The sequence below is a fragment of the Gouania willdenowi genome, chromosome 5 (genome assembly GCF_900634775.1).
Source record: "Gouania willdenowi chromosome 5, fGouWil2.1, whole genome shotgun sequence".
NCBI classification, from domain to species: domain Eukaryota; kingdom Metazoa; phylum Chordata; class Actinopteri; order Blenniiformes; family Gobiesocidae; genus Gouania; species Gouania willdenowi.
The window spans coordinates 28,668,435-28,695,366 of NC_041048.1; the positions used below are offsets into that span (position 1 = coordinate 28,668,435).

At 41.9% G+C, this 26,932-nt stretch overlaps 1 protein-coding gene across 6 annotated transcripts in view; it reads right to left on the reverse strand.

Moving 5' to 3' along the window:
- Positions 1-676: 676 nt before the first annotated feature.
- plxnb1b (plexin b1b) overlaps positions 677-26,932 on the reverse strand; it is a 231,255-nt gene continuing 204,999 nt past the window's right edge. For 4 of the 6 annotated variants that reach the window (XM_028445814.1, XM_028445815.1, XM_028445813.1 and 1 more), the window contains 14 exons: positions 24,020-24,237; positions 23,753-23,931; positions 23,595-23,661; positions 23,353-23,499; positions 23,097-23,262; positions 18,839-18,942; positions 18,648-18,732; positions 18,165-18,331; positions 15,406-15,566; positions 15,171-15,318; positions 14,976-15,040; positions 14,812-14,887; positions 14,639-14,713; positions 677-1,112 (listed from right to left, as the gene is read on the reverse strand). In XM_028445814.1, coding sequence (XP_028301615.1) covers positions 1,008-1,112; positions 14,639-14,713; positions 14,812-14,887; positions 14,976-15,040; positions 15,171-15,318; positions 15,406-15,566; positions 18,165-18,331; positions 18,648-18,732; positions 18,839-18,942; positions 23,097-23,262; positions 23,353-23,499; positions 23,595-23,661; positions 23,753-23,931; positions 24,020-24,237 — 1,763 coding nt within the window. In that variant the 3' untranslated portion in view covers positions 677-1,007. The other 2 variants (XM_028445817.1, XR_003674034.1) reach the window with 2 other exon arrangements.

A 26,932-nucleotide genomic window follows, 5' to 3' on the forward strand; every position in this document is an offset into this window, starting at 1 on the left:
ATAAAGACTCAATATAGTTTCAGTGGAATAGCTTGCTGTAACATTAAACGTAATGTTATAAAAGGATTAAATGGCGATAAGAGACAAAACATGGAGGCAGCTGCAGGAACCAGGATGGTAGTAGAGAAACTTAGTTTGTAGTGCATAAATACAAATCAGCATATGAAAGCCAACAGTATGACCCTTAAGGGAAAACAAAGCAATATAAACTTCTTAAAATACCCATAAAGTTTGTTGCAGTATTTAACATTACTTCCTTGTTATTGTGTTTAGTTTTTTTTTTAAGCTACTCAATGAGATCTGCTGTTTAAACACCTCTCCCAAGAAGACATATCCTACAATTCATGTATATGCAAACAGTAAGATTGGCAATGCATCATCAACAAGTGCACATCTTCATGGGGTGTCATTTTATTATAGCATTGCCAGTAGGGAAACAGGAGATTCAAAGTCCTGTCAGACTTTCGGTTAAGGTTGGCTGTGGAGTCTGAGAAATCAACCCTTGTTTTGGGCCAAAGAAACACTTCAGGGCGACCGTGGCTCAGGTGGTAGTGGGTCGTCTTCTGATCGAGAGGTTGGGGGTTCGATCCCAGTACCTGACTATGTGTCGAAGTGTCCTTGGGCAAGACACTGAACCCTAAGTTGCTCCCAGTGGTCGACTAGCGCCTTGCATGGCAGTCCTGTCCCACTGGTGTGTGAATGTGAGAGTGATTGTGTGAATGAGCTGTTATGTAAAAGCGTATTGACACTGCTTCAGTGTGGTGATAAAGCGCTATATAAAATCAAGTCCATTTACCATTCAGGTGAGTCTTTACTCTGGGTTTTGGGCTGCTGGGTTTCCTCACACCCTAATGCCTCTCAGTTACACAGAGAAACACAAACTTGCTTGCAGCCTTAATTCAGTCAATCCATCACTCCCATGCTATTATTCAATTTAGGAGGATTTCAATTAGTATTTCTTCATTCACCTCTCTCTAGCCAGCCATCACTAATACCTGTGTACTTTGTCACAAGTCAGTGACTTTATTTTCCACAGCTGCAGCAATCTGCTGCAGCCTGTATCCTAGTTGCATCTTCTGGGCGGTGGTGTCTTCCTCCAGCGCTGTGATGATCTATTGTCAAAATGGAAAGAAAGAACAGAAATATACTGTACATCAGTGACGTGCAGTCAGGGTAGGCAAGGTAGGCAGTGCCTACCCAAGGATGAATTGATATTTTGATAATTTGTTTTAATGATAATATAATTATAAATTATTTATTTTTCCATTTCCGATAGCCTACAGTACCCATAAGTTTGAAAATGTGAACATTTTGTGCTTTTCATAGCCCAACACAGCATAACGTGGATGGCTGTTCATCATAGGAATGGGATCCACACAAAGGTTCCTGCTGCTTAACAGAAGGTTTTCCTTGCCGCCATGATGAATTCATGTTGGGTGTGGGATACATATGTATGTGTATATACGTATATATGCATATGTGTGTATCCATAAAATGAAGAGTCCGTCCTTAAGACTGCTCTACTGTAAAGTGTCTTGAGATACCATTGGTTATGATTTGGCGCTATACAAATAAAGATTGATTGATTGATTGAAATGACTAATGTAGGGAACTAAACCCCCAAGTTGACCTGACTTAGAACACCGGCTTCACCAGTCCGTGGAGTCAGAGTGTCTACCTCTTGCTGTGAAATGCAAACGTGCCCCAAGGGGGGTCTTCTTCCCTTCCTGCCGAACAAAAAGATAGAAGGATCCCAGACCAGTCGTCTCCTGTTATCATCTCCCTGCTACATTACAATCAAAAGAAGAACACCCCTCTCCTTCCCCCTTTTTCAAACAGATACCTCTGGATGCTGTAACATCAAAGAACTGTCCCAATGACCCCTTTGACCCCCTGCAGATGTTGTCACCTCCCGAAACCAAACCAATGGTTACACAGGACAATGGAATAACCCCAGTTCTCCTGCTCAAATGAGAACAAAGGACATGTGCTGGACTGAAAAGTTACAAATGAAAACATTTTTGGAATGATTTCTACTATAATTGAAATTGCAAATGTGTCTGCACTCGTGTCATGTAATTTAACAACAACAGAATGCTATTTTAAAGTGTTTATCATTTAAAAGTGCTTAAAAATACCAGAAAACATCACAAAAGTTAGTTTGAGGTATTTACTGCAATCATATAGTTAAGAGGAGGCATAACATGATTTTTGACATTTATGTTTATGAATAATTACAGGTAAAATGCATTAATTAATTCCTAAAGTGATTCTAGGATATTTTCCAGTCATGTTTGGTATCAAACAATTTCGTAATTCATGATATTTCAGGATATGATGTTGAAAAGATGTTTTGAAATATGTGGAATTAATTATTAGGCATTCTTTTATGTTTAGAATCATCCCTTGTCGTCTGTCTCTGTCTTACACTCACACACACCCACAAGCTGAAAGCAGTGGCAGTGACCAATCACCGACATGATCACAGAATGATCACCCTAGACGCCTCCTCCAAAAGGCGTCGCAAAACTTCCTTTAAAAAAAAGACGCGCGTTCCTAACTTCAGTTTTGGACGCGGGCGTTCATGCTCACCCGTCTTCCCTCATGTTTCCAGTCTTTCATTTCATTTTTATTTTTAGTTGAAACAGTTAGATTTTGTAATCAACAGCTGCTTGGTTCGGACGAATTCCGCACCCAGTGACGTGCGTAACAGCCGAAAGGAAGCCCGGCCCGCGACCCATTGTGGTTAGCCAAGAGCCATTATCGAAGCCAGCTGCGAAGGCCTAACCGCCCGGATCGGCTGAAGGGGCTAAATTCTGTGGAACCGAAACAGAACCAACGGTGGCACGTCCTGCTACATTGCTTCAACAGCACCTCCAGGTCCAGCCTGACCTCACCTCCAAGGTACAAGAATGAACTCTCATCAGCAACTTTCATCTACAATAGATCACATACATATTTCCATAACTACAAACTTACACGCATTAACAACATGCTACACACACAGTACATCTCATTCATGTTTGTTCGTCTCCCCCTTGTCCGTCCTCCTCTCTTTGTTATGAGCTCTCTTTATTTTATTCTTTGATTTTATGATTTTATTATTGAATATGTATCCTGCATTTTTATTCAATATTTAGTAGATTAGCATCCTCCTAGATTAGTGATTTCACTTTATTACATATAATCCTCACTTTTATTAGCCTAGAAATGCATTTTATCATGATTTAATTATCCCATTTCAATTGATATTTTGACTGTGTTAATTGTTGACTTTTGAATAAAAGGTTAAACATAATATTTGATTCCTCTGATTCATTAAAGCTGTGACTATGGTGTAGATGTCTGGTAGAATTCACTTTTCCCTGGTTTCACATTGATGAGTTTAGTCTAAAAACTTAGACATATTTCTCCTGTTAAAAGGAGTGGCACCCCGCAAATTTGAAGTAATATTAATTATCATAATTAATATTCTTAGTTCTATAACCCATTAATAATAACTCATCTCATCTTCCTACATTATTTCTGGCACCCCAGATGGGACCAGCTGAAGCCATAAACACAGCGTTAATGAATAATCATTGGAATCAAAAGCCGGTCTAAAAACTGAACACTCGTGTTGCCAGATTGGTTCGGAAGCCGCCGTGCCCCGACCAATGTTTTATTCTAAGCAAAGCCGCCGCGCTAATGCTTAGAAACTGAATAAATAAGACCGCCGTGTCTCTGTGTTTAAAGCGCTAATGTTATGAAAGGCCGCCGCGCCAAAAGAAAAAGTTAAAATTAATCACTGCGCCGTCAGTGACTGTGACGTCAGAGGTAAACAGTAAGTTGCCAGAACCGGGAAAACCCCGTATAAAAGGAAAAGATACGCAGACAGCGCAAACTAGGACTTTGCTACCCCGAAGAGCTCTGAAACTCTGGTATCTACCGACGCAAACAAAGAGTAAGTCGTCTGAATCTTCCGTTCCTTAAAACGGACAAGCTATCGTTGTATTAGCTCATGTTAGCTCATTGTGGTTGGAACACATGTGTGTAGCTCCGGAAACCGGAAGCAAGTGTGTCAAGCCCTCGCTCATACACAAAGACAGGGCTTCCTGTCCCTTTTTGAGACGCGACTGCCCCTCGTGGCGAGCTCGCGAATAACAGGCTAACGAGAGCCTCAGCCTAGCAGCAGCAGCCTGCTACTAAGCGGTTAGCATCAAGCTAACCTATCGTGCCCAGTGAGACTTTAAACACATCTAAGTTACAGCGTGTCTTTAGACACGTTTTGCTTGACAACTGTGCATCGATACAGCTGTCTTTACTGTCACTTTGCTGAAATCGTGTGGTTTTAAATGTGCTCGATTTGATTTTGTCATCTCTCAGAAAAGCACGCGCACGCACACACAAGGCCCATAACTAAACGGAAGTTAAGCCATTAAAAGGGTAATCTTATTAAAACTAAGGTAACTCATTTAAATACAAGTGACGCACTAAAATCAAGGTTTAACAAGATTTAAACCAATTTGAAAAATAATTAAACTAAAACAGTTTAAATAAATAAACTAATGATTAAAGTAAAATACACATTTTACTAAATGATTAATCCAGTGTGATTAAAATCAAATCAATTTGATTAAAAACAATTAAATTGAATAGGAAGTTAATTAAATGAAAGCAACTAATTTAAGAAGGATTTATTAATTAAAATAAGTTTAATAAAGTTAAACCAGTTTTAATTAAGGTAATTAAATTCAACACAACCGAATTTAAACACAAACCATTCTTAAAAATCAACCTAAAGAAAATTACAACTGAAATAAAAACTGATAAATTAAAACAGAATTTAATTAATTAAAAATAACATTTATTGATTACAATAAATTCATTAAGATTTGAATTTAATTTCAAAAAAAAAAAAAAAAAAAAAAAATTTTTTTTTTTTTTTTTTTTTTCTTTTTCCAATTGATTAAAAACACCTGATTAATCTAAGGAAACTGAATCAAGGTAAAGCTAATTTAAACGAAAGTTTAAATTAATTGAGGAAAAACATTTATTGATTAAAATAAATTCAATAAGATTTGAATTTAATTTCAATAAAAACATTTTTTTAATTGATTAAAAATACCTGTTGATTAATTCAACGAAGTTGAATTAAAGTAAGGTTAATTTAAATAAAAGTCTTAAATCAGTAAGAACAAGTCTTAAATGAGTAAGAACAATTGTTTAAATTAAACAAACCACACCAAACTTTTTCAAGTTTACCACTCAGTTTTTATTTACCAAACAGTGAATTGCTAAGAACAAACAAAATAAGATAAAACAATTTACTATCATTGTAATTTTTAAACTTTGTTTGAAAAATTATTTGAAATTTTGAAATCCTTTAGATTTCTTCGTACGATTTTGACCCACAACAAATCAACATGTCGGTCTCCTCTGAAGACCATCCAGCCGAGAACTTAGAATTCCTCCTAACAGAAATCTTAGGGGATGGAAAATCCACAATTGATGCCAAAATCCGAGAATCTCCCCCTCAAGAATTAGGAGACCTTGTGGCCGATTGCGTCACTGCAGCCGTTTACAAAAAACTGAAGGATAAAGAGCTGGTTAAACAGCTTGGCTGTGTAATATCAGCATTCTCCGCCCAGTTAAAATACGAACAGAATCGGGTTAAAACCCTCGAGAGCGAACGCGACGCTCAACTCAAAGCCATCGAGGAACGCGAAGCCCGCTGCGCGAACCTCACGGTCCAGTATGAAGAAACACGTGAAGAAAATGGACTGCTCCAAATGCGTGTGAGTTACCTAGAAGAAGCGGAAGATCAAGTTAATCAATTAATCACTGAGAATAAAGAATTAGTAAAATGCAAAGTGCTACTCGGAGACAAAATACGCGTTCTCGAACATGAGTTCGACACCACAACCCGAGAATTAGACGCCCAACTACACGAGTCAAATGATGGGAAGAAACTCCTCCTTGAGGCAGAAGAGGCGATCAAAGCCTCAAGGGCCAAAACTAAACTGCTTTCTAAGGAATTAGACGCAAAACGAGAGAGGGTTAATGATTTATTACAACAAGTAGCTGACGGTAAAGTAGCTACTGCTAAGGTTCAACGACAATTGAACCTCACCAGGAGAGAGCTCCGAGACGCAAGACGTGAGCTCGGGCATGCTCTCTCATCATTGTCAATGTCGGAGGCCGATGGCGATCTTGACTCCGACGGCGAAGACGCCACTCGACAAGTCCTGCGCACAACCGACCCACCGGTACGTCCGCGTCACTTAAGGAGACCCAGGGATGCCTCCGCGGACCCTCCTATTGACGGCGGACCGACGCCCGCCAAGCCCTCTAATAGCAATCGACCGTCCAACCGCGACCTGGATAAAATCGCCAGAAACATTCCGAGATTTGAACCAAAGTTCGACGAACCCCAAAATGCTAGAGCATTTTTGAGAGACATTGATTTTTATCTAAAAAGTTATCCAATGGCTAATGTTGAAGATAAAATCTACCTAATCAAAGCAACCTCGAGCAGGCTTGTCAATGATTTCATTGAACGTCAACTACCTCAGATCAGAAATGATTACACAACACTGTGCCGCCTCCTGGTGGATGAATTTTCTGACGCACTTCACCAAACAGGTTTCGACTATGCCCACACCGTTAAACAGGGGAAAAACGAATCACCCCAACAATATTACCACACCTTGCTACAGGCATACTTTGGTAATCGCAACGACCCTGGTATGGAGGAAGAAGAGCAGTTCAAACAACTGTTCCTCAGAAACCTTCACCACAGCACGAGCACCCATCTCGGCGTCGCGGCAGATCCCTATACCATGTCCAGTAAGAAACTTCGCGATCTTGCAATCAGAGGCTTCCTCTTGTACAAACAAAATTCGGCAAAATCCACACCTCGCGAAATGTTCCCGATAAAGAATAACTCTCACTCGCTGCAATTGGAAAGCACAAAAAGGACACCCAACAGTCCTCCAATGCCTCCACCGCAAGCACCACAGACCCCTCCGCGGTACAACCAGCAACCGTACCATGGAATAAAGCCAAAACGATACCAAGACAACACCGATTATCGAGATTATGCGCCAAAACAAAACTTTCGGCACCAAAATTCTCGCCCTAACTCACACCACCAAGATCGCCGACCGCGACCACCGTGGTATGATTACAACCGTTCTGACCAGTGGAAAAGACACGACAACGACCGCCGAACACCTCCACCCAGAAACGAACACTCAAAACCTCGGTATCACAAAAATAACCAAAGGTCATACGACCAGCAGCCAAACAGATCAAGATCAGACGATGAATCTAATGAAATAGAAAGTTTAGAAATTAGGTTAGCTAACCAAATCACTAAAGAAATGGCATCCATCAAGAAAATGTTCGAACAAATGATAGATCACAAAACCTATGATAAACCAAGACAATCAAAATGCAAAGATGACGATGATTCGCCTAGTGCTGTCTTGCTGGTGCAAACACATGCACCAAACCACCGTTTTTCCAATGGACATCAGTCCATTGAGGGTGAACCACCAATTCACCAATTCTTGTGTGACCTCTACGAAAGAGGAATCGCCCGAAAGTTTTATATATCAGCCACTTTTGAAGGTGTGCTTACCAATGAAGCCTTACTTGACACTGGAGCAGACATATCCCTCATGTCCGCCCAACTGTTCAATGAGCTGCGCAGCCTAGCCAAGGAGACCAACCTAAGTTTGATACTCCAAGACTGCCACATGGACATTGAACCTTATGGCGACAACGCCACCGTTATCACGAAGAAGGCTCTCGTACAAGTCACCATAGGGCACCTGACCCTGGTGCACCCGTTTTACATCTCAGACCACAACCAGATTCCTCTTCTCATAGGTATCGATCTGCTCAACCGATTTGAGCCCCTGATCGACTTTCAAAACCTGAAAATCTGGGCACAAGTCAGGCAACCACTGCCGCTGCAGCATGACTCACTCGACGGAGTTCAGTGCTACCAACTGAACCACTCTCGGGCTCTAAAGGAGACCCCCAGCCGGTCTCCGGCCCAAATGCGTCCGGCTACTAAAACCGTAGACCGTACTCTAACGACCAAAAGTACCTCCCTGTGCGCGTTAACCAACAACCCCCTCGCTACCGATGGTCTTGCGTTTCAGAACCGACACATCAACGATGCTCTCGCCAAAGAAAGGGCGCTATCAGGAACACCCTGGTCCTTTGACCCCACCCAGCTCGCTGAGCCCCACCCGTTGTCAGTGAATGCTATTACGCGCTCTCGTGCAGCTGCCGAGACCGACACCCCAATGTCCTCGCAGGTCATCGCACCGGTAAAACCCGCTTTCACCGACAATGACCCAATAACGTTAAAAGTCTCCTCGGACTTTGCCTCCACATCCAGCCATCTGTTCGCTGCCCGTCGCTCATTACAGATAGTCAAGGGCACCTTGGTCCATGTTTCTGCGGACTCCCAAACGCATGCGTTCGTTGTCCCACAGAACCAAAGGGGGGTGATATTGGCACATGCCCATGACATGCCCTACGCCAGACACAGAGGAGTCAAAACCAAAACCAAGCTAACACCGCTACCGCTTACACCACCCACCAATACACGACCGATCTTGAGAACCACCTCCGAGCTACGTTCGCGTTCGCTCAAAAACATCTCAAAGAGAGTGCGAAAGGCCGTAAAACCTACTACGACCAAAAAGCCTCACAAGAGGAACTACAGGTGGGAGACCGCGTCTGGTATTATAGCGTTGCTCCGCCCGCCGGCAAAACCAATCATCATGCAACCAAACTGAAAAAATAAATAAATAAATAGAAGAAATTTCTTCCCAAATGAACAGGACCCTACCTGGTCACCGATAAACTGTCTCCAGTGGTGTACCAAATAAAGATTCCGAGCACAAAAACCGAATCAAAGCTCAAATGGGTCCACCGAAAACCAAATTAAGCTATACAGAACACTAAAATCAACAGACAAGCCATCAACTGCGAGCTGAATAAACCCTACGAACCGAGAGATAGCATTCCTAATTAACCTACCAGTCGTCACGTTCAATAACATCTACCACCTCAAGGACGACATAAACTCAGACCTAGGAACTAGAATCCACTACGCTATCTGGTCCCACCGAGGACACACCCGAGGGTCAGGACTTAACCGTGCTGGTTGATCCGTAAACTTCCAATCAGCCATCCCATTGATCAGGCCCCAAACATTAGCATATCTAACACCCTGCTACCGAGACCACAACGCGTCTCATTATATAGGCACAGGCCAAATTTAGCCAGAGCAAAAGAAAGCCCTTCTTTTGCTCTCATTTAGTTTAAGATCCCTTAGGGACTTCTTTTGTGTGTTTAGATGTGATTCTTTTATACCCTGCATGCTTTGTCTTTGTCTTACTGATATGCACCAGGAGTAACTGACCGATACCACGCTGTCTATGTGTTATGTGTACACTTTTATGTTACCCCATCCTGCTGATCCCAAATTACATGTTCGCACCGAGCATTGTTGAGGGACACATAGCAACATATAGTACACACACCTAGTCTGCCTTCCTGGTCTACGGGTGCCCACTGCCAAGCGGCACCTCAGAATCGACTCCATGGTCGCCCAACTCCTACCTCCATGGCCCACGGGCATTAACACCAGGCAATGCTCCAACGCCAGCCACCAGGGGCTCCAGGCTTCAACCTCCGGGGCTCCAGCCTTCAACCTCCCGGGCTCCAGCCTTCAACCTCCAGGGGCTCCAGCCTTCAACCTCCAGGGGCTCCAGTCTTCAACCACCAGGGCTCCAGTCTTCAACCTCCAGGGGCTCCAGTCTTCAACCGCCAGGGCTACAGTCTTCAACCTCCGGGGCTCCATCCTCAACCACCAGGGGCTCTAGCTTCAACCTCCCAGCGTTGCCTCCAGTATTGACTTCCTGGCAATGCTGCTCATCTCAACGTCAAGGTGAGAGTGATTTCCCTACCCTACAGGGGGAAACACCTCCAAGTTCCAACAAGGACGCTGGACTTTTGTCACTCCTGAACTTTCGTCAGGGTGTGTGAGGACCTCAACACACCTTTACCTGTTTCCAGTTTTCTTCAACTTGAAGGTTCGTTCCCTCTTTTGTTTCCTCAAAAGAACTTTTTGATAAGAGCTTCAAAGCATTGAAACCTTATCAACAGGGGGATTATGTAGGGAACTAAACCCCCAAGTTGACCTGACTTAGAACACCGGCTTCACCAGTCCGTGGAGTCAGAGTGTCTACCTCTTGCTGTGAAATGCAAACGTGCCCCAAGGGGGGTCTTCTTCCCTTCCTGCCGAACAAAAAGATAGAAGGATCCCAGACCAGTCGTCTCCTGTTATCATCTCCCTGCTACATTACAATCAAAAGAAGAACACCCCTCTCCTTCCCCCTTTTTCAAACAGATACCTCTGGATGCTGTAACATCAAAGAACTGTCCCAATGACCCCTTTGACCCCCTGCAGATGTTGTCACCTCCCGAAACCAAACCAATGGTTACACAGGACAATGGAATAACCCCAGTTCTCCTGCTCAAATGAGAACAAAGGACATGTGCTGGACTGAAAAGTTACAAATGAAAACATTTTTGGAATGATTTCTACTATAATTGAAATTGCAAATGTGTCTGCACTCGTGTCATGTAATTTAACAACAACAGAATGCTATTTTAAAGTGTTTATCATTTAAAAGTGCTTAAAAATACCAGAAAACATCACAAAAGTTAGTTTGAGGTATTTACTGCAATCATATAGTTAAGAGGAGGCATAACATGATTTTTGACATTTATGTTTATGAATAATTACAGGTAAAATGCATTAATTAATTCCTAAAGTGATTCTAGGATATTTTCCAGTCATGTTTGGTATCAAACAATTTCGTAATTCATGATATTTCAGGATATGATGTTGAAAAGATGTTTTGAAATATGTGGAATTAATTATTAGGCATTCTTTTATGTTTAGAATCATCCCTTGTCGTCTGTCTCTGTCTTACACTCACACACACCCACAAGCTGAAAGCAGTGGCAGTGACCAATCACCGACATGATCACAGAATGATCACCCTAGACGCCTCCTCCAAAAGGCGTCGCAAAACTTCCTTTAAAAAAAAGACGCGCGTTCCTAACTTCAGTTTTGGACGCGGGCGTTCATGCTCACCCGTCTTCCCTCATGTTTCCAGTCTTTCATTTCATTTTTATTTTTAGTTGAAACAGTTAGATTTTGTAATCAACAGCTGCTTGGTTCGGACGAATTCCGCACCCAGTGACGTGCGTAACAGCCGAAAGGAAGCCCGGCCCGCGACCCATTGTGGTTAGCCAAGAGCCATTATCGAAGCCAGCTGCGAAGGCCTAACCGCCCGGATCGGCTGAAGGGGCTAAATTCTGTGGAACCGAAACAGAACCAACGGTGGCACGTCCTGCTACATTGCTTCAACAGCACCTCCAGGTCCAGCCTGACCTCACCTCCAAGGTACAAGAATGAACTCTCATCAGCAACTTTCATCTACAATAGATCACATACATATTTCCATAACTACAAACTTACACGCATTAACAACATGCTACACACACAGTACATCTCATTCATGTTTGTTCGTCTCCCCCTTGTCCGTCCTCCTCTCTTTGTTATGAGCTCTCTTTATTTTATTCTTTGATTTTATGATTTTATTATTGAATATGTATCCTGCATTTTTATTCAATATTTAGTAGATTAGCATCCTCCTAGATTAGTGATTTCACTTTATTACATATAATCCTCACTTTTATTAGCCTAGAAATGCATTTTATCATGATTTAATTATCCCATTTCAATTGATATTTTGACTGTGTTAATTGTTGACTTTTGAATAAAAGGTTAAACATAATATTTGATTCCTCTGATTCATTAAAGCTGTGACTATGGTGTAGATGTCTGGTAGAATTCACTTTTCCCTGGTTTCACATTGATGAGTTTAGTCTAAAAACTTAGACATATTTCTCCTGTTAAAAGGAGTGGCACCCCGCAAATTTGAAGTAATATTAATTATCATAATTAATATTCTTAGTTCTATAACCCATTAATAATAACTCATCTCATCTTCCTACACTAAACATCACTATTTCCTGGTACGGCAGAGATGCTGCACAGTCTCACTTCTCTGTAAGGCAGGAGGAGGACACACCCTCTACCAAAAACACTTTGCTGCACTGCCTCTGTTCCCATAGCGTGTTTGCGCATACACAGTCAGTTCCCCAAGAATAAAACCATTTACGTAAAAAGGCAGCTCTCTATGCTGCCTTTGGACGAAACCGTGCTATGCTAAATGCTATACGTACCTACAGTGCATTAGTGAAGTGATACAAGGTGGCTGTTGCTAGCTCTCTAGCAAGTGAGCGGGATAACACTATTGGCAGGATGACAGCGCTAGAGATGATAAACAAACCTTTTTTTTGAGGAAAAACGACAGCTCAGCTACCAGACCTTCAGCAAAGGTAAGGTCAGAAAATTGTTTGTATTTTTTACAGTGAATGGTAGGATTGGCTTTGTGGATGCGCTTCACCGAGGCTGTTCCGAGTTGTTGTTTCATTTTCTCCGTGTTTCTGTGTTTCCAACAAAAACAATACATGCGCTGTCGTGTCATGAGATATATTTTGTTGGGAGAGTATGGAGGCTGCTATCGAATAATTGTTTATGTTTCTTTAATAGTGTTTTACAATCTTGATTTTGTGAGATGGCTTGTTGGTTTTTTTCTTTCTTATTATAAATTTTATATTTTGATAAGCGCATTGAGATGACTTTCTTGTAAATTGTGCTATACAAATAAAGTTGAATTGAATTGAATTAACACTTGCCAGCAGAAACATATGGAATTGTCATTGGTGTTGACATTGGTGGTCTCGATTTGCAATGCCCTGCCTAGCCAACCCTAGTGCTCAGGGCACGTCACTGAACATGGGCTAAAGCTAACCGCTGCCAGTACTTGTACTTGTGTGTAGGAACGTGCAGATTAAGGCACAACTCTTACCATGTGTACACGTATATACAAAACCTAGTGGCAGAAAAATGCAGAACAAAGAGGGTGCGGTGCATTCAATTAGTTTTGTTCAGCAATCTCAAACCTCACACGTTCTGTTTCTTCTAATCATAAAAGTTCTCAAATATTAATTTAGTGCACAATGGGAAAAAATGGGCTTATAAAGCACAGCTTTGACAAGACAAGCTGAAAAGAAAATTTGTAATGTGCGTTCTGTGGCTTTTCTTGCTCTATTGAGAAATTTGCAACTTCAAAGATGGTCTGTTCAGTGGTTCAGAGTGGCTTCTTGGCAGATACCACTTCGTCAAAAATATACTGATTAATTTATGCCATATTTTTCAACACATGTTGGAGCGAGAGACAAAATGCACCAAAGACATATTGCTCGTTTTTACAAGGATTTTACGGCATTGCTGTATTCCCAAACGATAATTGGAGCCATAGTACGTACCCACTCTGTGGGTGTATATCTGCAAGGAGGAGCTGTTGAGGATCGCTGGCTGATTGGCGAGTGTTATGAAATTTCAAAATAATTTTCTGGGCTTTGTATAGTTTATTACAACATCTTTATATGAGATAAGGGATAGTCACTGCAGCTGTAACCTTCTCCCAATCCGAATTTTGTTTATTTGCAGGTAGCAAATGAATTGTGAGCATTTCAAATCAGTGTTTTCTAGTTTTTTTTGTACTTCTACAAGTACAAACATGCTCAGTATCAGTGCTGGAGAAATTCCTCCTTTGCTCTCTTTGCCCTGATTCGGAGAGGAGAAAAGTACATTTATGCATTCCTAATAGGATTGCTGCTATTACATATGGTCAGTTGGAGGTGTATCTGAATACAAACAAGCCTGAACATTTGTGCATACGACTGGTGTCCATACATTTGATAAATAGTTGTGGGGTTTTTTTCACACATTCTACACTTCAGTTGCATGAAAGAATTTAATATCTTTTCTACACACATGTTGATAAATTAAGCCCCTGGTCCCTGGGGAACCGGTTCCGTGGCACTCTTCCGCTCTTTATCATTTCAAATGTTGATGCTTTAACCATTTACACTATATCTCCCTTTTTGCAGTCTGTTCCTTCAACTCTCTCTTCTCTTCCTTACTCTTACTTCTGGAGTTGGAGGTGACAGTTCCCAATGTGTATTTTATAGTTTAACCAGCGTGTGATAGTCTGATTTTCTTTCACTCTTAAATTTAAATTGTAAAAGAATATAAATATCTTGACTGTTTTCTCTTTCTGTCTTCTAACCCCAACCAGTCCAGGAGATGGCTGCACCTCTGAGTCTAGTTCTGCTGGTATTTTAAAAGGAATGCTAATTGCCAATGCATGCTCATGTAGAAACATTTTTTTTTCCATTAAAACAAAACTTCAATGTTTGTGAGAGACTAGTTGTATTTAGGGCTATATAATTATAGTTGAATTGAATTCACAAGCCAGACTACAAAAATGACTGAAGTTTGTTTAAACAATGGGAATAGACTGTGTTTTTGTTCTCTAATCACATGTCTACAATTAAATGCAACATATAGGTATATCCTGCTTGAAACTTCATGTTTGAATTGTGGTGTTGTATTTCTGCTGAATGCAGTCGGAGCTGGACATACCTGGTCGTAGTACTTGTTGATGTATTTGTAGAGTTCGTGCAGAGCTACCAGATAGTTGAGCTCCCCAGAGTAGTTCTGTGAAACAACCAATGAAATGAGATGCGACTGTGTGTTTCTACTTGTCACTAATCTTTTTCAAGGTTCCTGCACAGTTTACATGTACATGTACATACCCTGGAAAGCTCAGCCAAAGCAGAGTTCATCTCCTGATCACTGGCAGATATTGTCTGCCTGATGTCGGCATAGTACCTGAAACAGCCCCCAACAGTTTTTTAACTTTCAGAAAAGCCAATGAAACTCTTTGTAAGGGAAAAAAATATTATAAAGTTGAGCCCACCTTTCTACCATCTGTTTGTAACGAGGGATGTCTCGAGCATACAGCAGCTTGTTGATGGGTGAATCCTTGTCCAAAACCAAAATAGTATTAAACAAACACACAGAAAATACCAACTAGCTATCTCTCTCATTTTAACTGTCCTTCACAAATGTTTCATCTTCTATAAAACATTAAAGCAAATGCTCTGCTCCATACCCGCCCTAACTTGTGCTCTGCAATTGTGCAAGAGTCCATGAAGGTCTGTGCGATGACAGACAGCACAGCATCCACATGGTCCGATGCCTGGACATCAAAGATGAATTGAGGATTCTTCACGATGTTGATCCAGAAACGAAGCGGAAGGCTAGAGCAACAAAGGACATTTAACTAATTCTACCAACCCAATAGGTCCTCTAAAGTCTCTAAAATATCCTATTATGACTGGGTTTACCTGTTGGTCTTCCAAATATGGATTGTTTCTGGATCAGAGATGCCGCGCTGCCCTGCCTGGTCATCCAGCAGGTCAAAAAAGTATTTGACAGCAAGTGGTATGGGACGGCTGGTACTGAGGATCGCTGTAAACAGGTCATCTACAAACTTCTGTAGCGTCCCCTAAAGCCAAGAATAGAAAGAATTTTTAAGTTTGTCAACACATTATGGAAAAATGTATGATCATAGAAACAGTTCATGAAACACAGTGATTCCCCATTGCTGTTTTTTTTAGGTGCATCTTTATTTGTGTTTCAACAGCAAAACTAATCAGAATGTTGCCATTTCAACCCAATAAAAGAAGTACACAGGAACAAAGGGAAATATTCTTTTGAGCAGGAATGAAAAGAAAAATGGAGGTGGCGTCAGAGGCTTTAAACCAGTTTCTGTTCTGGTTCTCTTTCATTCGTACATTCGTTTCCCTGCTCTCACGCTCAGAATTACACACTTTCCACGGCTGTTGAAAGCTGACCGCTGACACCGCTGTCTTCGTCCCGGCTCACCGCTAACACTCGACACCCCTCACGGCTGTCGAACATCGGACCCAACACCCCAGTTGGTCGCCCTCGCCGCACGCTGTCACCAGGCGCAGGTTGTCGGCCCCCGTTAGCAGCTACAACCAGTGCTTTCCCTGTCCCCATGCTCGGGAATACACTGTCTCAACGCCCTCCACAGCTGTCGAAAGCCGACCACTGACACCCGTCTTTGGCTGGAACACGCCCATCGGGCCCCTGAGGACCCCAGCTCCTGCCAATACAACATTGTTTAATGGTAAAGCGCCTCAGTGGACGGCTAACGGGGGGGGGGAGATGATGATGTCGAATCTGAGGAGGGAGAGGGCACCCAGCTCCCCCTCTTGGACATGCTTGACGTGTGTGTATGTGCTGCTGCACGGCTGGTCCTCCTTAGGCCCGTTCCCCCCGTATTTCCAGAGCTGCTCGAAAACTTCCCCATCTGCAGCAGGAGCTCAGTGTCTCATCCATCGGATGCGAGGCAATGGAGAGCCTGGGTCTGCTCCTCTTGCCTCCAGTAGAGTCACTTGTCGCGGCGCACTCCATCTCCAGTCAATCCTGACTGAGAAGGCCTGCAAGGTCTGGAGGCTGTGCTGTGTGAGGTTTTTGGGCCGACTCAGGACACGGCCACATGGTTGGAGATGTCGGTCGTCACCGACCTGTGTCTGTGTCCAACGCTTCGGGGTCCAGGCCACAGGAAGAGTGATGGGGACTAAAAAGAAGGACAACAAGGCTCTCCGCCTCTGTCTCCCTCGTAAAGTCCCACCTCCATCCCCACCTGCGAGGCGCCAGGAGAAAATCGTTTTTATTACGTCACTTGTCTGACAATGTGTTTCGTGATAAACTCAGAATCAAATTGCCCTCAGCAGGATGTAACCCCCCAGGGGCTCTCCCTGTGCTTGATGCTCAGTAAGACGAAGGAGATGGTGATCGACTTCCGAAGGAGGTCTCTACCACACACCGGTGAACATCCAGGCCTCGGACATTGAGCAGGTGGACAGCTTTAAGTACCTGGATTTTCACCTCAACAATAAACTTGACCGGTCTCACAACATCGCCGCCGTGTACAGGAAGGGCCAGAGACACCTCCACCTCCTCAGGAGACTGAGGTTGTTTGGGGTCAGCAGACTCCTCCTTCGGACATTCTATGACTCTATGGTAGCCTCTTCTATCCGTTACACTGTGGTCTGCTGGTAAGCGGGCAGCACTGATCGGGACAGGAAGAGACTGAACAAACTGATCAAGAGGGGCAGTGATGTCCTGGGCTGCTCCCTGGAGGAGGTGGTTGAGAGGAAGATACTAGCAAAGCTGAAATCCATCATGGACAACACCTATCACCCCCTGCATCAGACTGTGGAAGGTCTGAGCAGCTCCTTCTGTGGCAGACTGAAACACCCACAGTGTAGGACTGAGCTCTACCAAATATTATCTCCACAGCTGTACGACTGTACAATAAAACAGTCTGAGGCATTGTACTGCCTGTAAATATGTATATACTGTCTCCTTGCCCCCGCCTGTTAATATGTATATATCTGTATCATTATTATTATTAATTAAATTATTATTATTATTATAATTATTAATATTAATATTATCGCCTGTTAATATGTATATATCTCTATCCTTTATTCTTTTTAGATGAATTTTTCTATCTATATTTCTATTTATGTATAGCTTCTATTATTGTTTTCTTTATTTCATTTTATCATCATTGCACTATTTTTCTGTTGTGTTTTTATTGAGCTGTCACGTCAGTAAATAAGAATCTCTATGCTGGAATTGGTCAAAGGTTGATAAATGAGGGCCATTCTGATTGGTAAGAGCACATATGGGTCTCTTGTAATTTAGATCAATCAGCTGCTACAAAAGTGCATATAACGTGATTAACAGAAAACCTGGCAAGGTAATGTTACTTTCAGCTCATCATCACCCCAACACGTTAGGCCTCTAAACTCACGAGGCCCCTCGGCTTCAGCCCAGGTAAACCCGTGTATTAAAGTGGCCTTGGTCGCAGTTAATCGAACATGTTTGAATTTTCTTGCTGGATCTAAATTCAGCTCGGTAAGATGGAAGTGATTTCAGTTAGATTGCAGTGATTACAGGCCTGAATGAAAACAAAAAACACCAAAGCCAATACTAATGGGTGATTGGGACACATTAACCGGTTTTCATTACCTTGATGTTGTGAGAGGCTGCTGATTTGCCGTACCTTCATTGAGAGCAGACGTGTCAGATAGATTTCTGGGATTGCCTTGGCTCTCTCTCTCTCCCTCAGACTGCCCCGGCGATGTTTGGGTAGATCTGGCTCCTCACTAGCCTTCACCAGGTGCCAAAGCCTAACACCACCTTCATCGGCATCCTCCAGCATTGGGGTTTCTGCAAACACAAGTTTATCTCTGATCTTTGAACAACACCAATCTGTTTTGGTCTCAGTAGTAACTCAGACATGTCTCCTGGCTTTTTCCGAGTGATGCTAAAAACATACTCAATATTTATATAAAACTTATACAAAACTTGTTTTTCTTCTGTAATGCAGCTCTTGGTTTTTATTTTCTCCTTATTCAGCTGAGCTGATCTGAATAAAGGCAGAAACATTGTTGTCATCTATACATTTCTTCAGTTGTGTGAAATATACTCCTTTCTGATTAAAGTGAAATAAATAGCTATATTGAGTTATTAGAGTGGAACTCACTTTCCCCAGCCACGTAGTCTTGGTTGTCTTGGTGAAGGTGTTTAGTGTGGCGAGGTACTAATGCGACTGTCGCACCATCAGGGACCTGATAAGCAAATTAGGGCACGTAATATTAATCTTGAACAGCCAGTCTTTTATTGACCATTTTATAGACTATGTTATTTCACAAAGCATCTGGCAACATGTCTTACTTTGTAATGCTGCAGGGTGTTGAGGCGCTTCCAGCTGCCCTGCACCACTGAAGTTAGGTCCTCATCTGACAGAACGAGATGTCCGGCCACTCCAGATCTCCACTCTAAATAGGAAACAAGACATTGTCCCAATGTGAACACTCTTTTATTCAATGTTTTCTTGCACCTTTCACCATGCAACAGATCATTGAATTGCCTTGTGTATTAAATACACTATACAAATAAATTTGCCTTGCCTCTATAGAACACCACTTTTCTGGTCTATTCAAGATTACCAAGGTCATGGTTATCTCGTTGAGCCCTCTCCGCTCTCCGACGGGGACGGATCCCCCTCACCCCCAGCATGGACTGTCCTCAATGCACCCCAACACATGGATCGGATCACAACAGTTGGCGCAAGGGGTCGGTGGCAATGTCTGCCACCCACCCAACCTGACCCGTCTAGAAACACGGACCGCTGTGTAACTGAACAGCAAAGCACAGTAAATGGATGCATGTTGATCAGCTCCGAGTCTACATCATGATGCCAGTTAACTCCGAGCATGGAAACTCCACCACAGTCAGCTGTGATCCACCCACAGGACGTTCCCGGTCATTATAATCGGCGCGCGCACACTCCTACCACTCTCTTCCCGCAAACTACACTCATCGGCAATAAAATAACGAGGAATATTAGATTATTTAATGCCATCACACATTGTATTCCAGGTGCTACAGTTCACACTATCTTAAACGTACTTAATTAAATGCTACCCATTCTGCCAGCAACTGTCACTAAAATAGTGTTACATATACAGATGAACTATACCACCCAATGTGAATTGATATGGACCACAATGAGTTTAACCTTCTCTTTAAAGTTCTAAAGGCATGTGGGAAATCAATATTCATTTCTGGTCCTCTTCCTACATCAAAGAGGGGTATAGGGGTATATATCGATTTAGCCGCCTATTACAGTAGCACAATTTCTTACAATCCTGCAGCAAACTCCATAATTTCAAGTTTATTGATAACGTATCTCTTTTGGAAACGTGCTGAACTACAAACAGAACACAAACAATATAAAAAACCATGAAATGTGGAGTATTAAATATCAGATCGCTTTCGTCTAAATATCTCTTTGTGAGTGATCTTATAACTGACCATCAATTAGTTTTATTATGCCTCACCACGACCTTCATCAAAAATTAAGATTTTGTTGCTCTTAATGAAGCTAGCCCTCCCAACTATGGTAATCACCAACCATTCCCCGTGAGAGTAGTCAGGGAAGGGGAGTTGCAGCAGTTTTTCACTCCAGCTTATCAGTTACCACAAAAACTAAACTTGACAAAAATTAATTCGAAAGCCTCTCACTTGAAATGTGTAATCCTAAAAAGAAAATAGAAAAACCCACTTTATTGGTTATAGTTTACCATCGTCCTGGTCCATATTCGGAGTTTCTCTCTGAATTCTCTGACTTTCTCCCTGATCTGGTGCTGAGCACTGACAAAGTTATCATAGTAGGTGACTAACATTCATGTTGATGATGAAAACAGCCTAAACAAATTATTTACCTCACTATTAGATTCAATTGGCTTCACACATGTAAACAAACCAACCATTATCTTAATCATGCCCTGGACCTTGTTCTAATATATGGTCTAGATATTGATCACTTGACAATATATATGATTAAAAAGAAGATGTTATGTCATAAAAGGGTTGCTTCCTGGGATAATTCTGAAATGGGTCTTTTAAAATTGGCATCACAAAAACTGGAAAGGAAGTGGCTCTCCTCAAACATGGTAGAAGTTCATATAGCCAGGAGAAAGAGTTTGCTAGCTTATAAAAAAGCTCTTCACAAAGCTAGAACTTCCAATTACTCAACTTTAATAGAGGAAAACAAGAATGATCCTCGGTTTCAATTCAGCACTATTGCCAGGCTAACTAAAAGCCACAGCTCTGTTGAACCCTCGCCCAGAGTGATGCTGAAAAACTAATCCATGCATTTGTTACATCTAACTTGGATTATTGTAACTCCCTACTGTCAGGGTGTCCTAGTAACTCACCAAAAAGTCTCCAGTTAATTCACACTGCTGTAGCCAGAATACTAACGGGTAAAAACAGGAGAGAGCATACAGTATTTCTCCAGTATTGGCTTCCCTTCATTGGCTTCCTGTAAAATGTAGAATAGAGTTTAAAATCCTCCTGTTAACCTACAAAGCTCTACATGATCAAGCTCCTTTATATCTTAGAGACCTGTTAGTGCCCTTTTGTCAGGGCAGAACACTCCGCTCTCAGTCTGCTGGTCTATTTGAAGTTCCTAAAGTGTCCAGAAGTAGAACAGAAGGCAGAGCTTTCCAGGCTCCTTGCCTTTGGAACCAGCTCCCAATCTTAGTACGGGAGGCCGCTACTGTCTCCACCTTTAAAAATAAACTCAAAACCCAATTATTTACTAAAGCATATATTGTATAGTAATAACCTAAAACGGACATGGTCCCGCTGTTTGGTCACAATCACAGGCCATTACACGTAAAGGGTTAACATCTCGGACAATTGCGAGAGACCATTACAATCATAACCTACTCATTTACTAAAGCGTACATCGTATAGTTGTGATAATTTAATGCAGGCAAGTGTCCCTACTGTAGTGATCGCTGAGATCACTGCGTGCGCCCATTACAAAACACAATTTCGTCTGTAATGGCTGCATACTCAGAGCATGGTGGATGGCCGTTAGACGTTTAAAATTAATATTAACCTAACCACTAGGAACGAGTGTATCATAGTGTATCATGTTTTTCCAGCAGTCTGTGCCTTCTCCTTGCCCTCCACTCTTTGTTCTGTTTCAGGTGTTTTGATGTTGGTGCTGGCGGTTCCTGAGCGATGGTTTGTGGCTCAACTAGTCTGAGACACTCAGATGGACTGATCAATGGTTCGCAGCTCAACTCGTCTGAGAAACTCAGATGGACTGATCATTGGTTCACGGCTCAACTTGCCTGGGACACTATGATGGACTGATCATTGGTTCACAGCTCAACTAGTCTAGGACATTTGATGGCCTATCCTTCTATCCCATTCTGTTCGCCCTTCTGTCTACTAACCCAACCATTGAACCACCTCTGAACCTGGTTCCGCTGGAGATTTCTTCCCATAAAAAGAGGGAGTTTTTTCTTCCCACTGTCGCTAAATGCTTGTTCATGTGAGTCTTGTTGGGTTCTTTCTTTCTTACTATGGACCATATATTTTGTTAAGCATGCTGAGATGACTTTGTAATTTGCGCTATATAAATAAAGTTGAGTTGAGTCTTCTTACAGGATTGTTTCAAAATGAAGACAGCAACAATGATGAGTAGCTGCACATTTGTCTCAGCACATACAGTCCCTGGCATTAATAATTCATTGTGTTTTTTATCCATTCACCTTTCATTTAAAAACCAAATTCCACAAGTGTTATGAGAGCTGATATTGTAGGTTTTATATGTTTTTAAAGCTGCTTTGATTGTGCACAAAAAAATGCTTAGTTTCTTGGGGGATTTATGATGCTCATTTAAGTTTTGTTTGGAAGTCTTTATTTTTACTGAATACGATTGTGTGTCAGATTGAATTAGCTGAACAAAGTAATTTTTTAGTTATTTCTAAATATATGTATTGGTGTTGTAATATGATTACTGTTGGATTTGGTGATTTTATATAAATGAAGATATAATGATACATTTGTTTAGTTACTTTATTGAATGGATACCGACACTTTTATACCTTGTTTAAAAGTATGAAATAGCCACAAAGTGAGGAAAAGAAAAAAGATGCATAAAAAATTGTGATAATCGTTAACATCATAGTAATTGTTTATTAATCGAATCGTAGCACCCTGAATCAAAATCCAATCGTGAGATGGCACACCCCTAAAAGTAAGGCAGTAACAAAGCTTTACTTCACTAATTTTGGCTCTCAAAGAGTTATAAATTTCAAAATTTTCCGCGCTGGCAACGCTCGCGCCACACCCCCCTATGCTGTGAAAAATTCCTGGTGAGAACCCTGAGATTACAGTTTTCCATTGTGTCTGTGGTAACAATTCAGAACATCCTTCAAATACTACTCAATCCAGCCTGTCATCATGGAATATCAGAGAGAAAACAAAGTACACCCTGAGGTCACAAATGTATTCTGATCTTAACACGTATACTTATGACCAAGTTACCGCAGGTAACATTGAGATGCTCTGATTGTCACATGTGTAATATAGTATGGGTGTACGTGTGGCATGTTTGTAATCTGACCTAGGTCCAGTGACTCTGCGTGGGGCCGGTGGGAGAAAGAGGTGCCTTTATGAACTTGATCCAGCAGTTTCTCTTTCACCTGTGTAATGGTGTCACAGTCCAGCACTTTAGAGGGCTGCAGCTGGGTCTCAATAACCACCCCATCCTGCACCAACACGTTCAGTGTCTACCGGAAGATAATAGATGAGAGAGTATATGATGCTCTATATGAATATGAGAACATTTTAGGCAGTGAAGTCCAGGCAGTGAAATTCACCAGGGTCTTGTACTCTACATCCTCCCGCAGCAGTCGGTTGTCATTAAGGGTGTACTTAGCCTTGCCTGTGACAGCATCTACTGGTCCTTTGTCTACCTGGTGTTTTATGGCTTTAAACAGCATGTACAGAGATTCCCCAGCTGAGTCCTGATCAAAAACAGAAAAGGAAACATCACACTTAAACAGGAGTTTCTGTATTTCATTGTGGAGCTTTAAATGTTCTTTGCGACTTTTTATCTGACCCTGAGAAATGCATAGAGGCAGATGGACATCCAGTTGGTTAGCAGCTTCTCAACAACTGTCTCAGTCCTAAAGACAAACAGCCGGACAGAGCTGAATTAATACACAAGATTTTTCAGTAACTAGACTTAATGAGTCCCATTTTTCATTCTTTACTCACCTCCTTAGCATCAGTTTCGGGTTCTTAGCCACATACTGATCTACCAGGTCATTTAGGAGAGTCTTGAGGATGTCTGTAAAATATTCCAATTTGCCATGAAGTGACACTGTCAGCAGGGAGGCAACATAGGCCCGGTCTCGCGGTGAAAAGGTTCGCTGGCTCTCCAGTGTGTGGATGAACTAAGAGGTAGATAGACAGTTAGTGAGAGTAAACATTTTATTTGTAAAGCTTTATTGTGAACCTGATGTTAGTGGTGATGGAAACTACCGTGGTAAGAAATAGTTTGCTGTTGAGCAGGTTGGACAGCTGCACTAGACCCTGTTCTACTGTACTGCGACGACACTCCTGGACATCAAGGTCCCGCCTGAGGGGAGACTCCCGGTGGCCAGGGAAGAAAATGCGCTCAGCATACATTTTGTAGTTCAGGAAGGGAATGCCTGAGCCTACCAGGTCACTGGACATATCCATCATCTCTGTCATCAGGTCTGTGTTGAAAGAAGAAATGTAGGGTGAAAGCTCAAAGAACACTTTATAATGACTTGTGAGGAACTGTGATTTCTCAGCATCTGCTGAGAGGAGAGTTTGTTGGTGAGTGAATGAAGTTTTTTCCCGGAAACTTTTAGTTTTTTAGTATTTTTCTCACGGGAGGTTTTTTCACAGTTTCCTACTGTTTGTCACAACTAGTGTAAGCACTGTGGGATTCACAGGGTTTATGTGCGGCAGCAGTCGGTGTTTGGCAGGGTGCCAGGGTATCAGTTCTCGTAGGTTTGAACGTCTTTTCCCGGAGACATGGCATCAAGGTCCCCGTAGATGCGGGTTAAGTGCGGGTTTGGCAGTAGGAAAGGTGATTGGGAATGGTGCCGTGAAAGCAGCAACCTGCATGAACGCGGTGGTTTTGTTTTTGGACTCCATTGATAAAGTTATTGAGAGAATAGTAGTGCTGAGGAGTACTCATGTTCGAGTTGTCCCACTTTTGAATCCTGCTCCTAGCAGAAGTAGGAGCAGTCCAGGGGCTCCTGGACAGCGGCCCGGAATGCAGGTGGGGCAGGGGCCCAGGAATCAGGCAAAGAGACTCCCAGCAGCTCTGCAGAAGCGCCCACAGAATCCAGTTAGACCAGTATGGTCAGTCAGATGACTGTGATGTTGAGCAGGAGGAGATAGAGATTTCTGTTTAATATATGAAGACGAAAAAATGTTTTAAAGTTCTAAAAGCAAATTAAAAAAAAACAGAAAAGAAGGGAAGCGTTCAAGACCCCAAAAAATGGTGGCACTGGGAAAAGCCGATCTGCTTTGATAACAATGATTAGTTATCTACATCGGGCAGTGAGTACAGAAGGTCAAAAGAAAAATGGCTACAGCCTGGAGCAGATATGGAGGTTTCTACAGTCAATGAAAGGGAAAAAGGAAGTAAATGTCGAGGATTTATGCCCAAATTGCATTATACGTTGGTTGTGTCAGCAGATTGGAAATCATGGGGGGTTGGCAAGAATAGAGTCTGATAGAGGTCTATCAGAGCACAACTCAATGAGGAATGAAAGAAAGTCTCAACAGATTAAAATGTGTTCCTTACTTTTTTACTTCTTTTTTTGTCGCATTTGTTTTTGATGAGTAGTTTTAGAATTTCATCTTTAATGAAGCAAGAAATGTTTAAAAAGATAGATTATTGCCTTTAAAAACAAAGAACATTGACATTGCTTTTGCTCAGGAAACCCAACATTGATAATGTGGAGTGGGATGGACACATTGGGGCAGATTCACTAAGATCTTGCAACAATTATTAGGGCACGTGCAGAAGTAGTGGAGAGTGCCCTATTTAAATGAGCATTTTGCTCGTTCAATGTGGAAACATGAGTGCACAGAAGCACACAATGACATTTAAAGAAGTTCAATTGAAGACAGATGGACTTTTCTCTGTCTGTTGCACAAGTATTTTACAATGTATAAAACTGAATAAACAAATAAAAACATTTAAAAAAAAAAAAAAAAAACCTAATGACATTTTTCTCCCTAATTTAATGTGGCTGCTCTGTCAGGTCCTGTAACTTTGCTCTGATCAGTCCATAAAAAATAGGCAGATTTGGACAGAAACCGTCCTATTGATCTACCATTGGTCTGAGTTAATACAGCAACACAGTCTGCACCATTGAAAGATGATCTACTGACCATCCTCCAGCAGATCTGAGCTCCAAATAGCGCTGTGTTACCACACTCTCATATGTGAACATCTGATCAGCTAATTCTGGCCTGATGCTCCTTCCATCAATGCGACATCAAAGATTGATGTTCTAAACATCACTATAGCATTGCGACCTTAGCTCGCAGAGCATTCTCTCTCCACCACAGCAGCACCAGACTATACATACTTTGCATGCACCTGCATGTCAGTCGTACTATTTTCCGGTGCTAAAAAAAATCATCGCAAACAGTTCCAGATTTGATGAATTGCATAGTGCCCTCTGCATTCATTTATTTGCATGTCGTCCTCCTATTTTTTTGCACCCCTTAAGAGATCCGACTACTTTACATATTCATCAGAGAGAAACGTGCTAAATGAATTGAGGGCGCATTCTGGCGAGTTGAAGACGTGCAGTCCCGATTCCCTTGTACTCCTTATTAGCGCGTGGAATGACGTTTACACACGTTTTAATACCCCTAACCTTTATTGAATCTGCTCCATTGTCTTCAGTCACAAGAGCACAGTGAGTGCAGGAGCAGCAATTCTCTTATCATAACCCTTTCTGCTGTTGTCCTCTGAGGTTAAGGAAGTTCTAGAAGGGATATTACTGAAAGTGAAAAAATCTACTTTTACTGTGTTGAATTTTTATGCTCCTGTTAACCCCAGTGAATGGTGCTTTTTTTTTTTTTTCTTTTAGCACCGGCAGCCTTTGCTTTAACAGACTTATTCACAAGTGGAGATGATTTAAATTTTACTGTAGGTGAGTTGGACAGGAATCATCTGGATCCCAATAATCAGTCAAGGAAGAAATTAAAGCGTATTATCAAGACCTTTGAGTTGTCCGATGTGACAAATCAGACAACTTCAAGTATGATGACAGCAGATAGTACTCATGGGCTTATACGTAAGACAATCAGATCTGAGCCACCGCTGCTGAATCTAGTTTATTTTATATCTGATAATGAATTACATAAAGTTATGGTTGATAAATATTTCACTGATTT